This window comes from Salmo trutta, chromosome 14, assembly GCF_901001165.1.
Source record: "Salmo trutta chromosome 14, fSalTru1.1, whole genome shotgun sequence".
NCBI lineage: Eukaryota > Metazoa > Chordata > Actinopteri > Salmoniformes > Salmonidae > Salmo > Salmo trutta.
The window spans coordinates 58,026,192-58,046,931 of NC_042970.1; the positions used below are offsets into that span (position 1 = coordinate 58,026,192).

The 20,740-nt window shown below is 43.2% G+C and overlaps 2 protein-coding genes across 2 annotated transcripts; both read left to right on the forward strand.

Moving 5' to 3' along the window:
* Positions 1–5,665: 5,665 nt before the first annotated feature.
* LOC115208441 (histone H4) lies at positions 5,666–6,307 on the forward strand. Its single transcript, XM_029776501.1, has one exon. The coding sequence runs from the start codon at positions 5,725–5,727 to the stop codon at positions 6,034–6,036; it is 312 nt and encodes a 103-aa protein (XP_029632361.1). The 5' UTR covers positions 5,666–5,724; the 3' UTR covers positions 6,037–6,307.
* Positions 6,308–6,624: 317 nt separating this feature from the next.
* On the forward strand, positions 6,625–7,100 carry LOC115208440 (histone H2B). The gene has a single exon (XM_029776500.1). The coding sequence runs from the start codon at positions 6,682–6,684 to the stop codon at positions 7,054–7,056; it is 375 nt and encodes a 124-aa protein (XP_029632360.1). The 5' UTR covers positions 6,625–6,681; the 3' UTR covers positions 7,057–7,100.
* Positions 7,101–20,740: the final 13,640 nt, after the last annotated feature.

The following is a 20,740-nucleotide window of genomic DNA, read 5'->3' on the forward strand; positions in this document are numbered from 1 at the left end:
GTGTTCTTTGTTTGGAATATATGTAAATCTTAAGTGCGCCATACTTGAATGAGTATATTTGTTTGTTGGTTGTTGGGATGACACGATCTACTAGGCTGCCAAATCCTTTTTGACAGTGTAGATACATCACCTACGCGAAAGAAGATTTGCTCAGGAATCGAAAGGCCTTGACAGCTTCAACAAACGATAAGACACAGTAAAGTCCCTAAATACAGGCTGCCAGTTAAATGCAGAAATCACACAGCTAGAACGCAGGACAAAAGAGCTGGGAAAACGACATCAATCCAAAGGGATAATCTACAATAGTCAGACGCATTGCACAGGCATAAAAGTGGAGGCAAACGTTTGGCAAAATCAGGAAGCAAACAGGATTTGTCTGCGCATGCGTTGCTGTATTCAGCACGTTTGAATGGACAGCGCGCCTCTGCTGCATCTTCACTCATGAGACAGGTAATAGCGGAGCTCCGTGGTGCCTCTGGCCATTTGCCCAGGGGCGGAAATCCCGGGGGGGCCGGGGGGGACACGACCCCCCCATCCTGGGAAAAACATGAATTGTCCCCCCCAATATATCACTGAAATATAACTATGTAATTGAAATAATATGATGAATAATACGCAATGAAAGCAATTGTGCTGATTATAGACAGTTAATAGCGCGTTTTTAAGTTTGAAAAGATTGCAACCCCCCCCCCCCAACCCTTTTCCTCACAATGGTTTGATCCACTGCCAGTTCCTTAGCTTGCTACGTAACTGACGTGAGGTTAATCCAGTCAATCGCGCACACACACTAGCTGAATATGCAGAGCTAGCGCGCAAATATGAACTATTAAGCTAGCTAGTACCTATTCCATTTATGTGGCGTCGTCAAAGATGGAATCAGCATGCAGATGATGTTAGTTAGTGCTTCAAAGTCCCTGTGATAAGGTTAGCGATAAACTGAAATCCAAACTGAACAGAACTACACTCTCTTCTAGCATTGTCTTAAATATATTTAATGGTGTGGTTGCAAAAGCTAAATTGTCGCAAGTGAACTTTTATTTATTTATTGAATTTCACCTTTATTTAACCCGGGTAGCAAAGATTATAGCAAACACCACTGAAACTGAATTGGTGCTCGCTAGCTTTGCAAATTCAGCTATTGTTGGAAGCCAGCCAATATGAAACAAACTTTTAAAATGACAAAAGGTTGCAGCATATGTTGTGTAAATGGTGAACTCATACAGCTGTCAACTCTTGTCATTTTAATCCGTTTCACATTTGCTAGCTACCTTTTAGATCGAAGGCCAAATAGAATAAATATGTGTGTGTAGCCAGCCAGCCAGCCAGGTAGAAAAATGGCCGAAAAATAAAAGACGGACATAAGAGTATTTTTCAATACACCAAAACGCATAGTAAGAACCCTAGTAGCCTAATATCTCAAAGACTAGTTGATAAAATGTTCATAAGAAAGAAATGAATTTGTAATGGAAATGTTTGACAATGATGTCATTAGGCAGAGCAGGCAACAGATGGCACACAGACAGCAGAGTTGGGGACAGATTTGCAGGGACAGACTGGCAGAGACAGGTAGTCTCAGGTAAGTTTGTTGAGTCTTTGTTTGGCAACATTATGAAAGGTAGTCCATTTTTTTCACTTGTAAAATAGGAACATAATTGGAAAATGCCATGGATACCCCCACTCTCAACTTAAACTGGTGACTGAACTAGGATTTGTTCAAGGCAATGGTATTGCTGTTGTGATTAGTTGTGTAGTTTTGGGTACCGGTAGTTAGGAGTACGGCAAACACCTTATTTCTTTGGTTCCTCAATATACATTTACCATATTACAATGTAGGCTATGTGTTACAGCACTACTTTTGGTGTCCCCCTCAGGAATTGCTCTTGAGAAAAGGTCATGTAATTGTCCCCTCCAAAGTTGATATCAGATTTGGGCCAATGTTCAGTACACCCCCTCATCCCCCCTCCTGTAATTGGTCACAGAATCATCCACTTGATTCCGGCCACGTTTTTTCCCAACCCTTTCCCTGGTCAGTTGGTGTAAGATGTCGTCCTCGAGAAAAAGTTGTATAGGCATCTGGACCTTTTTTGGAGCTGCCTACAGATAAAGAGAGAAAAGTAGCAATCCGTTTAGAATGAAGTAGTACAATGTAACTTACCCTCATTTGACACTTGAGAAACATACATTCACATGAAGTAGTGTTCCAAACCAGCAGAAAATGTGCAGGTGAACAAAACGGTTAAGTGAATATGATTTAAGAGCAGTCAAATGAAGTTATAGTGACATAGATTGGAAGAAATGAAATATAACATGTTCTCCTAAGTCATGTGAGCATAGCATTGTGGAAAGCAATGACTTTAGAAGAGCATGTATTGAAAGGTGAAGATGATTTCCAGATTAGGTTTGTTGAAAAAGTAACGGTATCATTTGAGGTACTCTACATGAACATGTGTTTGGAGTTTTGGAACCTCTGCCTATTTGATGATCTGTTGTAGTTATTATTGTAATATTTTTTTTGGACCACATACTTGTGCAAATTGCATCAGGTTGAGGGATGAATGCGCTGTGTGGCCATTGTGAGTAGCACTTTTGATCCAGCAGGTGGCGCGAAAATCCCTCCCTATGTGGCTTGAATGATGAGCAGACGTATTCCTTACAGGCATTAATGAATTGAAGGCAAGTGTTGGCAACATGACTTCTGGTCAAGCAGGTGGCGGTGAAATGCCTCCCTATCTATATGAGTTGACCTATTCCTTTGAGCTCCTAAATGAGGTGTCAATCAACATTGCATCTCGCCTGAACCCTGTTGTGGGCGGTTTTCTTCCCTTAATTGGACATGATTCTGGTGTTCTGCATGTCTTCCTTCCTGTCTTGCAATGTGGGTTCCACTGAGGTGTGTGTTTGTGTTTGAACTCACTGGGCACTTGAATAATGGAACACCAGTCACTTTCATCATGTGGAGCTAGTTTACATGGCTCATGTCATATGGATATACACTATTCTATTCATGTAGGTCTATGGCGGTCTGGCATTCCTTTAGTTAGATTTGTGTGTACATGGTTAGATCTTACTTGTTAGACATGACTGTGCTGTTGGAGCTAGTAACACAAGCATTTCCCAACAATAACATCTGCTAAACAGGTGTATGTGGCAAAAAGTTTGGTGATTAGATTAGATGTCCACTGTCAATTATGCTGCAGTCTAATTACCACCAATGTCATTGTGGTCCAAGGGAAACTCCTAGCCTATAGGGTGTGTTATTTGTATTTACATCATTTAGCAGACACTCTTATCCAGAGCAACTTACAGTAGTGAATGCATACATTTCATACAATTTCATACTTTTTTTGTCATACTTTTTTTTTTTTTTTTCTGTGCTGGGCCACCGTGGGAATCGAACCCACAACCCTGGTGTTGCAAACACCATGCTCTACCAACTGAGCTACAGGGAAGGCTCTACATGTGAAGTACATGTGAAGTATCTGCACTCTAGCCTATAGAGGAACACAGCTGTTGATAATAGGGGAATGCAAGCAAGCAGTTGAAGGGAACAAGTGACAGAGTCTAACCTGCTGTTGAACACCAGGCCCCAACCAGGTACGCGGACAGAGTATTGTTCACTCCCAGTCCTATGATGTTGCTCTGTGAAGGAGGTTAGCATTTCAGCGTCCAATTCCTGGCAGCCTTCTCCCTAGTTGATTTGTGATTGTGAGTGATTAGAGAATGTTTGCCTTCGGTAACCAAGGTGTTTGAGAATGTTGAGGACCAGTGTTCCGAGGGGCTGACTGTGACATCATAAAGCGGAATGTAGTTAGTGTGCTGTTTGAGGGATTCCAATAGAGTCCGGTGCGCTCTTCCAGACAGTGCAGTTGTGCTTCAAGTCTGCTCTCTGTGTGGTGACTTGTAAGTGGGTAAGCCTAAAACTTTACCTAACCTTAACCTATTTCTCCTAACCTGCTATGACAAAGGGACTTCATGACAGTAGCTGTATCCCACCTAGTTGAAAGCTTGTCAGTCCTTCTCCTAAAAGGCAACCTGTGTTCCTTGATGTACTAAACCGAGGCCTGGCAGCCAGTAAGTACAAGTAAGAGACAATTATGGGCCCAATCAGTTGTAAGATGAAAGCTAGTCACATTTGAGATGTTATTCAACTGCAGTGATTGATCATATTGTCTGAGCAGCTCACAAATCACTGCAGCTGTACATAGGCCATTTCTATATAGGGCAAACAACTACCTCTTCCCCTATTGTATTGATTTGTTTATTTTGCTCCTTTGCACCCCAGTATTTCATGTAGTGTCAAATGTACCATTCCTGTGTTTTATTTGGCCACCATGGCCTATTTATTGCCTTTACCTCCCTTATCTCACCTCATTTGCTCACATTGTATATAGAGTAATTTTTCTACTGTGTTTGTGTAACTCTGTGTTGTTATATGTGTCAAACTGCTTTGCTTTATCTTGGCCAGGTGGCAGTTGTAAATGACAACTTGTTCTCAACTTGCCTACCTGGTTAAAGAAAGGTGAAATAAATTGAAATCCAAAATGTCTCCCTTTTGAAATGACCTGTTGAGATGGGCCCTCCTTCTGTGGCGGTCATTTTATGCAACATCTGAGGCCATCTGGCGGGCATAGTGCTATCTGGCCTATAAATGATCCCCATCATAGCAGGAATTCCATAATAAGACGCTTTGTTATTGGTTTGTGAAGAAAAGTACAATACAATATTTGCACATCCCTATCACCTCTGTACGCATAGGAACACTATCCCTTCATTGGGTGGGTGTCTGAGGAATGTTTTACTGCGTTTCACCTTACAGAGGTATCACCGCCCTTCCCATCGGCACCTCGGGTCCTCTTGGCTCCCTGACAGTCAGGCTGGATCGTGTCTAGGGAAGAAAAAAGAAGAGTGATGTTACATTACATGGCCTTCAATAGCAAAATGACTGATGAGGTGACATATACTGTCTTCCCTGTGGCTCAGTTGGTAGAGCATGGTGTTTGCTATGCCATGGGTTGTGGGTTTGATTCCCACGGGGGGCCAGCACCAAAACAATATTAATGAAATGTATGCATTGACTACTGTAAGTCGGTCTGGATAACAGCATCTGCTAAATGACTAAAATGTCAACAACAAAAAAACATGATGGGCCCCTTTGACTTTATGGCATTCCATGTGTATTTGTTTCCCGTTGCCTATATCTTCCCCCTTTGGATTTGACGGTGTCTCAATTATGGCATGAAGGTTTTGTGTGTTAATTGTTGCGATTATGTGTGTGGAAGAGTCACCTTTGTTTGTCCTTTCTACTTGGGACCTCTATTTGAGTTCTTTAGGCCTATCTCTATTAGGGGGGTTCAACGTGTGAGGGGCAACTGCAGTGATTCACAGCTGATTCAACTACTTATCACCTTGTCCTCAATGAGTTGAATCAGGTGCAACAACAACAACAACAACAATGTTAGGAGTCGGACACAGAGTAGTAGTTGATCCCTCAGTTGTCACAGTTTGCCTTTGTTATATCATGTTAGTTGCTTTCATTTGTTCTCGGCTCCTCCCTCGTTCCCTAGAACGAGCACCCTCCCCTTTGCAACAGAGGCCAGGCAAAAGCGCGCGCTTTCTGTGCCACTGGCTTCAATCAGGTCCACCAAATGCAGATAATAAGCGCACCGCGCACTGCGGCGTACGTCATTCATTCACTTGAACTCCGCTAGCGAACACATATACACGATGTCTGGAAGAGGCAAAGGCGGCAAGGGACTCGGAAAAGGAGGCGCCAAGCGTCACCGCAAGGTTCTCCGCGATAACATCCAGGGAATCACCAAGCCCGCTATCCGCCGTCTGGCTCGCCGTGGCGGCGTGAAGCGTATCTCCGGGCTGATCTACGAGGAGACCCGCGGTGTCCTGAAGGTGTTCCTGGAGAACGTGATCCGTGACGCCGTCACCTACACCGAGCACGCCAAGAGGAAGACCGTTACCGCCATGGACGTGGTGTACGCTCTGAAACGCCAGGGACGCACCCTGTACGGTTTCGGCGGTTAAACGCCCTCTTTTCGGAACGTCAACATCCCGACTTGAACCCAAAGGCTCTTTTAAGAGCCACCCACATCCGCTTGAAAAAGGCCAATTCCATAGTCGTAGGAAGATTGTAGATGTCCCCTATTTAGTAAGAAACCATGAGCCACTCTGAGTGGACAGGGAGTGTTAATGACAGGTGTGTATGTTCAGTGTAGCTCAGTTGGTAGAGCATGGTGTTTGCAACGCCAGGGTTGCGGGTTCGATTCCCACGGGGGGCCAGGCCAGAAAAAAAAAAGTATGTCGCTCTGGATAAGACTAAAATGTCTATGTAGAAAGTGTGGGATTTAGAGGCACCCAACATAAAGCCACCGTGAGTCGGAAGACGTGGCTGGAGAAGAACGGGATGTCTGACGGCTCCCTTTTTGAAACACACAATTCCCCACCAGTGACAGAGCATAGACGCTATGGAGTAGGGGGAGGTAGGGCGCGCAGGTCTTTGTTAGGGAAGCAAGCCTCTGAGTGGAAGGCTCTGACGCGCACTCAGCTCCACTGGGCAAATGGCAGGGGCGTGTCCACGGCCGCTAAATTTGCTTAGCTTCCTCTTCATAAGACGGGAAAGCGCCCTCCACCCCCTCATTCGTTTCTGAGAAGCAACGAGACATCAGCATCATGCCCGAGCCAGCAAAGTCCGCGCCCAAGAAGGGCTCCAAGAAAGCCGTCACCAAGACCGCAGGGAAAGGCGGCAAGAAGCGCCGAAAGTCGAGGAAGGAGAGCTACGCCATTTACGTGTACAAAGTGCTGAAGCAGGTCCACCCCGACACCGGCATCTCCTCCAAGGCCATGGGAATCATGAACTCGTTCGTGAACGACATCTTCGAGCGTATCGCCGGAGAGTCCTCTCGCCTGGCCCACTACAACAAGCGTTCCACCATCACCTCCAGGGAGATCCAGACGGCCGTGCGCCTGCTGCTCCCCGGTGAGCTGGCCAAGCACGCAGTGTCCGAGGGCACCAAGGCCGTGACCAAGTACACCAGCTCCAAGTAAACAGCCCATTCGGAGTGCTGTACTAACCCAAAGGCTCTTTTAAGAGCCACCCACCCTGTCAGTGAAAAAGCAAATCCATCAGGAACAAATGAATGTGTAGGTAGGCTGCGTTACACGGACATTATATCATTTAGTGGGGGGGTTGGCGCCTTTTTAGGTGTCTTTGTCTGCAGGACATGTCAAACAGGGGTGACATCAATTCCAGGTGAAAGGTGTTATTGTGGAATAAGTCAATAGAAGATATGGCCCTAATGATGCTGACCTGAAAAGAGGCCCTATCCAGTGGAGGAAGACTAGAATAGGAATGTGGGATTCCACTAGTGCTCCAATGACTATACAACAGGGAGGAGAATAAACAAGTGCAGACAACTAGAGAGAGAGAGAGAGAGAGAGACACTCCCTAGGCCTATATCAGGGCCACCAAGCACATGGGGCGCCAGCCTCCATAGCGCCGGCCGGGCAAACAGACAGACAGACACCAAGACCCACAGACACAAAGACCGGCACGAGTCACGCTGCGGAGTCAAGCGAGGAAGGACTGCGAGATGGACACAAACCTATGCCTGTTTAGAGAAAAGGTGAGCCTTTCTCCACCTATTGTAGTGAATCCACCTAATTCCCCTACTGACCTGAGGCTACTCAACTATTTCTGCACCACCTATTCTGTATCAAATGTGAAAGTATGTGCGGGTTTTGATACTCATCTATGCATAGGACTTAACACCCAGTCATTACTTCCCCTACCAAAGGAACCACTTCTGAACAAGACCAAACACCTAAGTGACCTCTACTACACCTACATAGGCTTCTTGCCTGTGAATTTCAGTATTAAATTGTTTCTGCTCCTAGGTCTCCCTTGGTTTAGTTAACCTTTTGACCAAAGCCCACCCAATACACTTATAACTCAACTCTGGAGCACTAAACCATTTCACCTGCCTTTGCTCATTCTCCCCCTCTAATCATGGCATAATTTGGATGTGACAGACCAGGTGGGTGTAATTCATTATTGCTCTAATCAGTACTACTGTCTGATTAGACTACAACAAATTCCTTCAACTCCCCTTGTCTGTTTAAGGTTACCTTTTATGCTTCTTTAAGTCTTTTAATGACTCTAGACTACTACTAGGCTACAAATCAATTCCATTGAATATTATTGGCCCATCCATACCCTATTGACATTTACCTTTTATAATGGTTACAGCAAGAGTAGGGAGATCCCAGGGATGGATGACTTTACTAACCTTTGCCTAATCTGCCTTCAATCACTTGAGATATTTCCCAACGAGTCAAAACAACCTTCTACCGCCTAAAATGTGTTCTCACCATAATACCCTAATACAACATTCCCCAATCTATCCTACCTGGGGAACATTATAAATGCTTAGGAAATAGCAGGCTAACAAACATGGCCTTTCCTATCACTTTGGAGGAACTCCTTTTTCTATTTACACATCATCCCATAAACACCTTTTCTAAACACGATTAACCTACCATTTCACAGTCATTACCTCTACATGGTCAACACCTGCCAGTAACTTGCCTGCAACAGTTGGCTGATTTGATTGCAAATCTATTTCCTAATGACTCTTCGTGAGAGTAGTCTTTTGGAGCTGCACATTAGTTACATCATTTCTTCTAATGTATCTGTGACATTTTGGAGCATTGGAAAGTTTCAGGAACAAAACCATCATTGATGTAGGACACCACCTGAAAACCTCATTAATATGCCATTATTTCCAACCTGAGCTGATTGAAGAAAAAACCTAATAGTGGCAGAACAAACATTTACCCTGCCTGTGTAAATACCACTCTACAGTACAAAGGGTTGAAGGCTGCAGTTAAGATTTAGCCTTGACTTTTACACTTCAATCAGGGAACAACTGATAGCATCCTTTTTCAACCAACCAGATTACCATTTCTAATCAATTCACACAACTACACACAGTGGTGTGAACGCCTGCAAGTCATTTGCCAGAAACACCTGGACGTCACATCACAAGTGCACTTACTAATAAAATGGCTCCTCAACAACCAGCACACTTCACTGGGTAGCTTTATCACAGTATGGTAAGTTAAAGATGTTCAAAATAGCATTAGGCCACTGTGACCTTTCATGTGTTTATCAATCTTATATACTCACTACTTCATATAAGCTTGACATGGCATGTCTTCAAGTAGCCTGAACTACAACTCGTGGATATAATGGCCTATTGAACACAATTGGCTAACTGATGTATGTCATATACTTTTTCTACTAAAATATGATTGATATTGACTGCATTAACATGTCATTTATTCTTCATGTAGTATATTGACACTAGCATGTGACTGATTTGGAGTAACACTCCACTTGCTACACCAAGGCCTACTGTCAACCTCTTGTACCCACATCTCAATTGTTAGGCTTTTTGAAGACTGTTAAAGTGCGTTGTTGGCATGGTCTGTATTATGACCTATCATAAAAAAATATATACTTCCAATGACATTGATACACATTTTAGCATAACTTCCCATTCCAACACTGATTTTTAGGTTAACATTTAGAGTCTGTCAACTTCACTTTGAGCTGATTACCCATGTTTCTATTTGAATAGAGCTATACGTTGGAATTAATATACTTCTTCCCACCAAATAAATAGACTTTGGAGTTGCACTTACACCTGAATGATTCACCAAGATTTATGACAGCAGTTAACTACAGGCCATTAATAACTAGGGCAAAATGACCTTAAACTTCACCACAAGTGCTTGCATATTAAGCTTCCTCGTCAATATCTTGCTGAACAGTATATTCGTTTTTGTTCAGATTGCTCAGGCAAAATCTTTGAAACTATAGGCTATTTTTTAGAAACTCTACACACTAACAACAAAACCTTACACCAAACAGCTAAACATTATACATCTCTTGCTAAAACAATCAATTCTTGCCAAACTCTTCACAAAAAAATGCTATTTTTGCATCAATACAGTAAACACAAACCATCATTTGAATAAGCACACAAAGCACCACCTACACACTGAGAGTATATATTCAAAACACAGGTTTTTCTGTGTGCAAGGCATAGCCATTTTAAAGGACGTTTTGTAATACATGTAGCAAACCAAAATACACACAGGTATCAAAATGTGTAAAGTATGGATGTGTATTCCAAACATAACACACTCAATACCAATCATTTCCTCAGTGTTCTAACAATCCTAAAACAACAAGAGCAATAGGAGAAAACCAAAACATTTGTGCTACAAAAAATACCTACATTTTTTAGCATACATCTCGCCACCTTTGTCCGTCTGGCAAGAAGACAGCGTGGAAAGTATCACCTGGAACACCGTATCCAGCCCTGGCATGACCCCTGATCGATGTCTCCGCAAGCCTCATCTATTGCCTGTAGAAGGGGTATGCATTGGTGGGGCTGGGGATCATACACCTTCCAACACCATGTAGAGAAGAATTCTTCATTACGTATGGGTTTAGGATTGCATGATGGTGAAGGATGCCATTTTGACTAATAGCCGCATGTATTGTTATGTTGCCACCATGTTCCGCTGGACGTTGATGATGGCATGGGGTCAGATTCTGTTTCTGCCACAGCCCCTTGTTTTTGAAATGTCCAAACCTGCCTTGTAAACATATATTAGCTCATGATGCACTACATCTGCTTCTAGCTCCATGACTCTCTAAAAGAGACAAGACAAAACAATGTAGCGCAGTACAAAAACACAGGGATCACTCAATATGATGTAGCACCATACACTTCCAGATCTAGTACCAATGATAGGATAGTATGGCTTACCTGCACATATTCATATCTCAGTTGTTTTACACTCTCTGAGTTTCTTTCAAAAGGGACTCTGTACAGCTGCTTCATCTTAATTCGATTGCGTTTCAGTAGACGAGACAATGCAGATAGACTCACTCTGACGTTTTAGAATATGGTGTTGTCTGCCATTAGGTGGTCCTGCAGTTCTGAGGCTGATGCAGTTATTTGAAATGACCTGATTTACAATGTGGGTCTCCTGCTCCATGGTGAACAGGGAACCTCTTCCACCAGATACTGAAAGGTTTTACTGATAGATCCTTCTCATTGTGAAAGTACAGCACATATTACTGACCCAGTAAGACTAGGGCACTTACAGTTACTTACCGGTTCTTATTTACAAATATCCAGATGATACCTGCAACAGTATAGCAGCTCAGATTTGGTTGAACCAATTGCCCAGCCCCTCTCATGCTCATTCCATGGTTGACTACATGGTCAACCACAGTCGCTCTGAGTTCATCAGTTATTGTGTTCCTGACTCCTCTTCCCCATCCTCTCCTTCTCCCAGTCAAACTTCACTTCTTCCTCCTCTTAATTCTTCACCTCCTCATCCTCCTCTTCCTCCTCTAGTTCTCACCCCTCTTACTCTCTGTCCAATTTTAGCCTCCATTGTTGGCCAAACCAAATGTTTAACTATTTATAGCCAATTTATAGTGCTCAAACTCTGATTTGTAAATGAACTTATTATCTTAAAGTATTTTAACACGTGTCAATGTGGAAAGGCAACTGGTGAAATAGTGTAGCGATGTAGAGACCAATGTTTACAGTTTTGCTAAAAGTGCCTTATATAATTACAACCTGAGTGGAAAGCAGAGAACGTGCATTCAGTTTGGCACACTTGATCAATGCATTGGCTACAAGTGTTCATGGTTTCAGAGATGGTGCCTCAAGATTCATTAATTGAAATATTCACCATTTGCTGCTTAACTTTTCAATAGGCCTATGATAGCTTTGCAGGGCACTCCCAACAGGTGCCTGTAAGAATGTATTGCTTTATTGGCCATTGGTAGGTTTCAGGGCTTTAGTCTACATTTTTCTTGATGGACTCAATTCAACCTGACCTCAGCATAAATGTTTTGATTGTCAATCTAATACTCTTGTGAATCTAATACTCTTGTCTATGACCAGAGACATTGTGACTGCCACATACATTATTTTGCCTTTTGATAATTACAAATGATAACAATGAAATATGAACAGCCCAGATAATCAAAAACAATATGGGATCTGGATCATGTATGTTTTCCCTTTTAGATCCAATATTACTCTGATCAAAACACCACTCTGCATTGAAAGTTATGCTTATTATAAGCCATGGCTGCAGCTTGCCAATGACAAGTGATAACAAACATGTAAGTCCTATAGTTTCAGATGTTGAATATAATTATTTTATTTTAAATTATCTACCTCCATTTATTTAAGTTATAAGGCATGAGGGAGTCTGGTATATAGTTAATATACCACAGCTAAGGCCTGTTCTTAGGCACAACACTTTGCAGAGTGCCTGACACAACCCTTAGCCGTGGTATATTGGCTACATACCACAAATCCCCAAGGTGCCTTATTGCTATTATAACCTGCTTACCAACATAATTAGTGTTAACGCTGCAAAATCACAGAGTATTCTAATCATGAGTGAGTTTGGGTGAGCTGATGCTGTAACCCAAAATGATTTTCAGTAAACTATTTGACCTGTATCAAACACACTGACAGTCAAGCTGAAGATGACATGATTAAAGAGAAACCAACACATACATGTACACAGAAGGCCCATAGTCTAGAGCTCACAAACTACACTCTGGAACTCGAAGCAAGTTCAACTGCATTTGTTCATTGTTCCCTTCATATCAGGGACTGATTTAGATTTGGGACACCAGGTGGGTGGAATTAATTATCCGGTAGAACAGAAAACCAGCAGCCTCCGAACCTCATAGGGTAAGATTTGAATACCCCTGGTCTAGAGGCTATGCAAGCACAACGCAACAACAGGTGGACTTACGGTGCTCTGAAGCTGCAATGGGAATACATCCTGAGAGAACAAGTAAATCTATCAATCTGCTGCCTCTACCTCAAGCTATCTTGTTGAGAGTAGAGAGGTGATTAGCTAGTAAAGACTGTGTGGAGGGGCTTTATTTTATGGCTGACTACTATGTGTGGACTGACAATTTATGACCTGTGGGTATAGAATCCTATGAGGACAAGATCAATGAAAAGTTATTGGGAAAGGACATTTCACTTAGTTACTACATTGTTTCCTTTGAAAAGATAATGTTTAATATGGATACAAACATCTGGATTTAATATTTTATTACAGTATAGCCAAGTTCAACACGTCTATGTTGCATGCCATGTATTATCTAACCCAGTAAACAAACCAAGCTACTGTATTGTATCCTCTTGTTTCTATAGTGCTTTGGCTCCACTGACGTGGTGCTGCTGACTCACTGTCTTCAGTCAGTTAGTTCAACTCTCCCCTAATACACTCCTAACAATTATGTCCTCTGATAGCATGCAATCCCTACACTACCCTCTCACTACTAAGCTTTATGGCTGACAGTTCCTATAGTGTTTTGCTGAGTAGACTTGTCATATGTTAGATAAGATGAATGTATTACTGAATTAACATTATAATGTAAATTAAAACCATATCATTTCCTGTGTTTTTAGCTGCTTCATTGGTTCTGTTCAGTTTGAAAATATTATTTATCTGTTCCTCTACTCAGCTTGAGTCTGTCTTACTAACCCACTCTGAATGCTTGGCAAAGAAAATACTAGCTTTCCTACTGTAAGCATTTGAAACAGGACAGGGGTAAATTTAAATTGAAGGCAAATTTGAATCTCAAAGAAATTGAACACTTTTGGAAAAAATAGCTTCTACTCCTCCATTTGTTTAAGTAATTGAAAATAGATAAATAACAATTCCCCCAAATACATAACATGTTAAGACCCCAGCCCTGATTTGTACTGTATGTCATGTCACTCCTCAGTCTCCCTCGCTGTCTTCCTCAGATCATGGCTGACTTTGACATTGTTCTGAAATGCTGGGGGGAAGTGGAGGTTGACTACAACACACACACACACACACACACACACACACACACACACACACACACACACACACACACACACACACACACACACACACACACACACACAAAGAATTGGTTCGAACCCGGTCAGTGGAAAACATTGACCTGTACTTAGCTTTGGCCCAGGGCGTTATGTTTTGCCTAGACTGCAGACTGTTCTGTGGTATACGGTCTGATATACCACAGCTGTCAGCCAATCAGCATTAAGGGCCAGAACCACCCAGTTTAAAATCACTTTATATCGCTTCATCTCTGTTGGAATATTTGTTTTGGAATACACAATGCATTAACACAGAGGGTGAGTGGGTGATTTATTTCGGAATGAATGTGGAGTTACAATTCATATTTTAGCGTAGTTTATACTTTTTGGCCGTTTGGGGAAATCAATGCTGGTGTTTTGAGTATGACATTGTAAAATATTTATGCATTTCAACACATTTGAATAAAGTCAACTAATAAATTAGCCTTTTACTATATGAACAGTTCGGAATGGAATGAGCTATATTTTCCAGGAAGAATGGCGCCAGAGGGGATATCTGAAGTTTTATGTGCTCTTAACCAACCCTGCTATTTGGTTAGTTTTTTTTCTCGCATTGTTTGTGTTTTATTTTGTACATAATGTTGCTGCTACCGTCTCTTATGACCGAAAAGAGCTTCTGGAAATCAGAACAGCGATTACACACCTTCGATTAGACAAAAAGAAAATCTTTAATGAGTCAGACGAGAGGGATTTACTCCTGACACCCGAACAGGGCCTCATCCCCGTCATTCGCAGGAGAAAAAGGTGGTTTCGCGGTAGATCGGGGTGCCTTGTTAGGATCCAGCAATGAGTGGCTAATCTGCCTTTGCCATTGGTACTATTGGCCAACGTACAATCGCTGGATAAAAAATTGGACGAATTAAATGCATGTATATCCTACCAACGGGACATTAAAAACTGGAATATCTTATGTTTCACCGAGTCGTGGCTGAACGACAACATGAATAACAAACAACTGGATGGTTATACGATGTACCGGCAGGATAGAACAGCAGCGTCTGGTAAGACAAGGGGCAGCGGTCTATGTATTTTTATAAACAACAGCTGGTGCACGATATCTAAGGAAATCTCAAGCTATTGCTCACCTGAGGTAGAGTTTCTCATGATAAGCTGCAGACCACATTACCTACCAAGAGAGTTTTCATCTATATTCTGTGTAGCTGTTTACATACCACCACAGTCAGAGGCTGGCACAAAGATAGCATTGAATGAGCTGTATTCCGCCATAAGCAAACAAGAAAACGCTCACCCAGGGGCAGCGCTCATAGTGGCCGGGGACTTTAATGCAAGGAAACTTCAATCAGTTTTACCAAATTTCTATCAGCATGTTAAATGTGAAACCAGAGGGAAAAGAACTCTGGACCACCTATACTCCACACACAGAGATGCATACATAGCTCTCACTTGCACTCCATTTGGCAAATCTGACCATAATTCCATTCTCCTGATTCCTGTTTACAAGCAAAAATTAAAGCAGGACGCACCAATGACTAGATCAACAAAAAAGTGGTCAGATGAAACAGATGCTAAGCTACAGGACTGTTTTGCTAGCACAGACTGGAATATGTTCCGGGATACCTCAAATGGCATTGAGGAGTACGGTCATTGGCTTCATCAATAAGTGCATCGACGACATTGTCCCCGCAGTGACCGTACGTACATACCCCAACCAGAAGCAATGGATTACAGGCAGCATCCGCACTGAGGTAAAGGCTAGAGCTGCCGCTTTCAAGGAGCGGGACTCTAACCCGGAAGCTTATAACAAATCCCGCTATGCCCTCCGACAAACCATCAAACATGCAAAGCATCAATACAGGACTAAGATCAAATTGTACTACACCTGCTCTGACACTCGTTGGATGTGGCAGGGCATGCAAACCATTACAGACTACAAAGGGAAGCATAGCCGAGAGCTGCCAAGTGACACGAGCCTTCCGGACGAGCTACACTACTTCTATGCTCGCTTCGAGGCAAATAACACCGAAACATACATGAGCCCACCAGCTGTACCGGAAGACTGTGTGATGACGCTCTCCGCAGCTGATGTAAGACCTTTAGACATGTCAACATTCACAAGACCGCAGGGCCAGACGGATTACCAGGATGTGTACTGCGAGCATGTGCTGACCAACTGGCAAGTGTCTTCACTGACATTTTCAACCTCTCCCTGTCCAAGTCTGTAATACCAACATGTTTTAAGCAGACCACCATAGTGCCTGTGCCCAAGAACACTAAGGTAACCTGCCTAAATGACTACCAACTCGTAGCACTCACGTCTGTAGCCATGAAGTGCTTTGAAAGGCTGGTCATGGCTCACATTAACACCATCATCCCAGAAACCCTAGACCCACTCCAATTTGCATACCGCCACAACAGATCCACAGATGATGCAGTCTCTATTACACTCCACACTGCACTTTCCCACATGGACAAAAGGAACACCTATATGAGAATGCTGTTCATTGACTACAGCTCAGCGTTCAACACTATAGTGCCATCAAAGCTCATCAATAAGCTAAGGACCCTGGGACTAAACACCTCCCTCTGCAACTGGATCCTGGACCTCCTGACAGGCCACCCCCAGGTGGTAAGGTTAGGTAACTACACACCCGCTTCACTGATCTCTACATGGGCCCCTCGGGTGCATGCTCAGCCCCCTCCTGTACTCCCTGTTAACTCATGACTGCACTGCCAGGCACGACTCCAACACCATCATTCAATTTGCCAATGACACAACAGTGGTAGGCCTGATCACCGACAACAACGAGACAGCCTATATTGAGGAGGTCAGAGACCTGGCTGTGTGGTGCCAGGACAACAACCTCTCCATCAACGTGATCAAGACAAAGGAGATTATCGTGGACTACAGGAAAAAGAGGACCGAGCACACCGCCATTCTCATCGACGGGGCTGCAGTGGAGCAGGTTGAGAGCTTCAAGTTCCTTAGTGTCCACATCACCAACAAACTAACATGGTCCAAGCACACCATGACAGTCATGCCCGCTTGACAGTCATGACAGTCATGCCCGCATGACAGTCATGCCCGCATGACAAAACCTATTCCCCCTCAGGAGACTGAAAAGGTTTGTCATGGGTCCTCAGATCCTCAAAAGGTTATACAGCTGCACCATCGAGAGCATCCTGACTGGTTGCATCACTGCCTGGTATGGCAACTGCTCGGCCTCCGACCGCAAGGCACTACAGAGGGTAGTGCGAATGGCCCAGTACATCACTGGGGCTAAGCTTCCTGCCATCCAGGACCTGTATACCAGGCAGTGTCAGAGGAAGGCCCTACAAATTGTCAGAGACTCCAGCCACCCTAGTCATAGACTGTTCTCTCTGCTACCACACGGCAAGCAGTACCAGAGCACCAAATCTAGGACAAAGAGGCCTCTAAACAGCTTGTAACCCCAAGCCATAAGACTCCTGAACATCTAGTCAAATGGCTACCCAGACTATTCGCATCCCCCCCACCCCCCTTTTCCACATCACTGCCACTCTCTGTTGTCATCTATGCAGAGTCACTTTAACTCTGCCTACATGTACATACTACCTCACTAACCGGTGCCCCCGCACATTGACTCTGTACTGGCACCCCCCTGTATATATTGCTATTTTTTTTACTGCTGCTCTTTAATTACTTGTTACTTTATCTCTTATTCTTATCCGTATTTTTTTGAAACTGCACTGTTGGTTAGTGGCTCGTAAGTAAGCATTTCACTGTAAGGTCTACACCTGTTTGTATTTGGCGCATGTGACTAATAAAATTTGATTTGATCCAGCTAAGGCACCCCCGGTTCCATCGGTGGCAGCCCCCAGATCCGACATCACCACCACCAACAGAAATGCCAGCACTCCCCGATGTTTCATTTGATGCTGCTGCATTCTGTAAGAACCGACGCTGGAGATGAGAAGCAGGTACGGGGAGTCAACATTTAATTGGAACAGACATGGAACAAACAATCAACAGCGTCAGCATCGGGTAACATAAGGACAGATGACAAACAATGCAGCAGCGGGGAACAGAGCTGGGGAACTGACAGATATAAGAGAGGTAATGACAGAAGTGATTTAGTCCAGGTGAGTCCTATAATTGTTGATGCGCATGACGGGGGAAGGCAGGTGTTCGTAATGATGGTGGCAGGAGTGTGTAATGCTGGACAGCCTGGCGCCCTCGAGCACCAGGGGGGAGAGCTGGAGCAGGATTGACAAGCTAGCTAGATGGCAACTTACATTGATTTCCATACCATCTAAATAACTTTCTGTTCACTGTCAAAATGTGGCTACCAGTACTAGTAGTAGATGAAGTGGTCATCAATTTGTGCCTGGAACGTTGCAGTGCACTAAATACTCTTGTCGTACACGGCTGTAACAGGTTAATTGCATTTTCACTGTTGCTAAGGTGGTTGGTTGGCTGATTGCACCTCTGCCATGACGGCGCTGCTCTGCTCTACTCTACATCTATGTGGTGGAAAGTGCATGAATTCTGAATTCTGGGAGTCGCTAATCTTCTTCTTCTATGGTATAATGCCGTTCTCAATATTAAATGTACATTCCACCACCAACTGTGCGGGTGGATATAAGGATCCCAAAAAAGGAAAACGTTTGGCTAAAATAAATAAAAGATCAAACAAACTACTAAAAAATAAATTAACTAAACAAAATCAATCTGCTTTTCTGTAAAAAAAGATTCGAATCAGGTCCCTAAACAAGCTCAGAAGTCTCCTGTGAGGGTGGGACATTTCCTAGCAACAAAAGTCCTTGTAGTGCTTTTGCCAAAAAGTCTTTGGGTGCCCCAAAAACTTCTCAGCTGCAGATATAATGGCATCCAGCTTATTGGACTTCTTAGACACTTGTGCTGTAAAATTAATCTATGTGGCTATAAATGCCACAAAATCCATCACGAGTGTATCCAGATCACCCGATTGACTTAAAATACTAGCAACTGGTTGCAACGCATCCACTTCCATATCTTCAAGATTGTTGCCTCTTGCCCCTTCGACTCTCTTCACCGCCTCAACATAGGAGATCCACTGTGCAACCCTGATCCTTGACATCTCAACCTCTTTCACCCTAAGAGGGCACTCAAGGAAGTCCAGAGTATGATCCCCACCATAGTTGCAACATTTTCCATTCACACATACTTCTATATCATACTTCTCCCATCTGCAAACATTTGACACGTGACCATATAATTTACAATTTCAATACTGTAATGTTTTGGACACAAATGCTCTCACTGCATACCTCACATATCCAAGCTTCACATATTCAGGTAGAGTCTCCTCAACAGTAATATAATACCTTTCTTCCATTTACCATACAGGTCAGGCGACGTGCACTGACCACTCCTGAGATTTTCTGACTAAGGTACTCATCATCTATATCCAACAAAACTCGAGCTATAACTCCTTTGGTAGGCGGTCTGTTCCAAAGATCAATAAATGTTACTTGTGACATGGACAATTTTGCCAGATCCAGTGCACGCTCTTCTTCTGTTCTTCATCAACATAATTAACCAAAACAATGCCTCTTCTAGTTTCCCGCTGCTTTCTTCACAGTCCTCGATATCACAAATGGATTTCCCAAATGATTCTCCTTGCCAAAAAACGCAGCCCAAGAAGAAATGCATTATTGGACTGGTCCGTGTCTTCTACTACAACTTTCGCTTGTTTTGTTCCGTTCTCTGATTTCACTATTTTCCATTCATTATCACATACTTCACTTGCCGCACATTCTGATTCAAGCACCGTTGCCATTTCCTCCTCAAAGTCGTAAATTGTGACTGACTGAATGTCTGGTCAAAATGTATATTATTGCTCAAATGTTTTACAGATCGTATCATAAAAGTAGCCATACAACATACTAGGCGGATTTTCAGACATACAACATACTAGGCAGATTTTTCGTGGTCACTTGTCCAAGAAAAGCCCTAACTAGTCGCTAATGTTTATGTTTAAGATTAGATATCAGATGTAAGATTACAGCTCGTGTTCACTAGCACGCGGTAAATTGCTGAGTGCCGTTTAGGCCGCCCAGGGTGGCTCGCTTTTTAAAATATTTTATATTTTTCTTATTTCACCTTTACTTAACCAGGTAGGCCAGTTGAGAACAAGTTCTAATTTACAACTGCGACCTGGCTAAGATAAAGCAAGGCAGTGCGACAAAAACAACAGAGTTACACATGGGATAAACAAACGTACAGTCAATAACACAATAGAAAAATCTGTATACAGTGTGTGCAAATGAAGTAAGAAGGTAAGGCAATAAATAGGCCAATAGTGGCGAAGTAATTATAATTTAGCAATTTACACTGGAGTGATATATGTGCAGATGAGGATGTGCAAGTAGAAGTACTGATGTGCAAAAGAGCAGAAAAACAAAAACAAATATGGGGATGAGGTAGGTAGTAGGTTGGATGGCCTATTTACAGATGGACTGTGTACAGCTGCAGCGACCAGTAAGCTGCTCTGACAGCTTACACTTCAAGTTATTGAGGGAGATATAAGTCTCCAACTTCAGTGATTTTTGCCATTTGTTCCAGTCATTGGCAGCAGAGAACTGGAAGGAAAGGCGGCCAAAGGGGGTGTTGGCTTTGGGGATGACCAGTGAAACATACCTGCTGGAGCACGTGCTACGGGTTGATGTTGCTATGGTGACCAGTGAGCTGAAGTAAGGCGGAGCTTTACCTAGCAAAGACTTATAGATGACGTGGAGCCAGTGGGTTTGGCGAC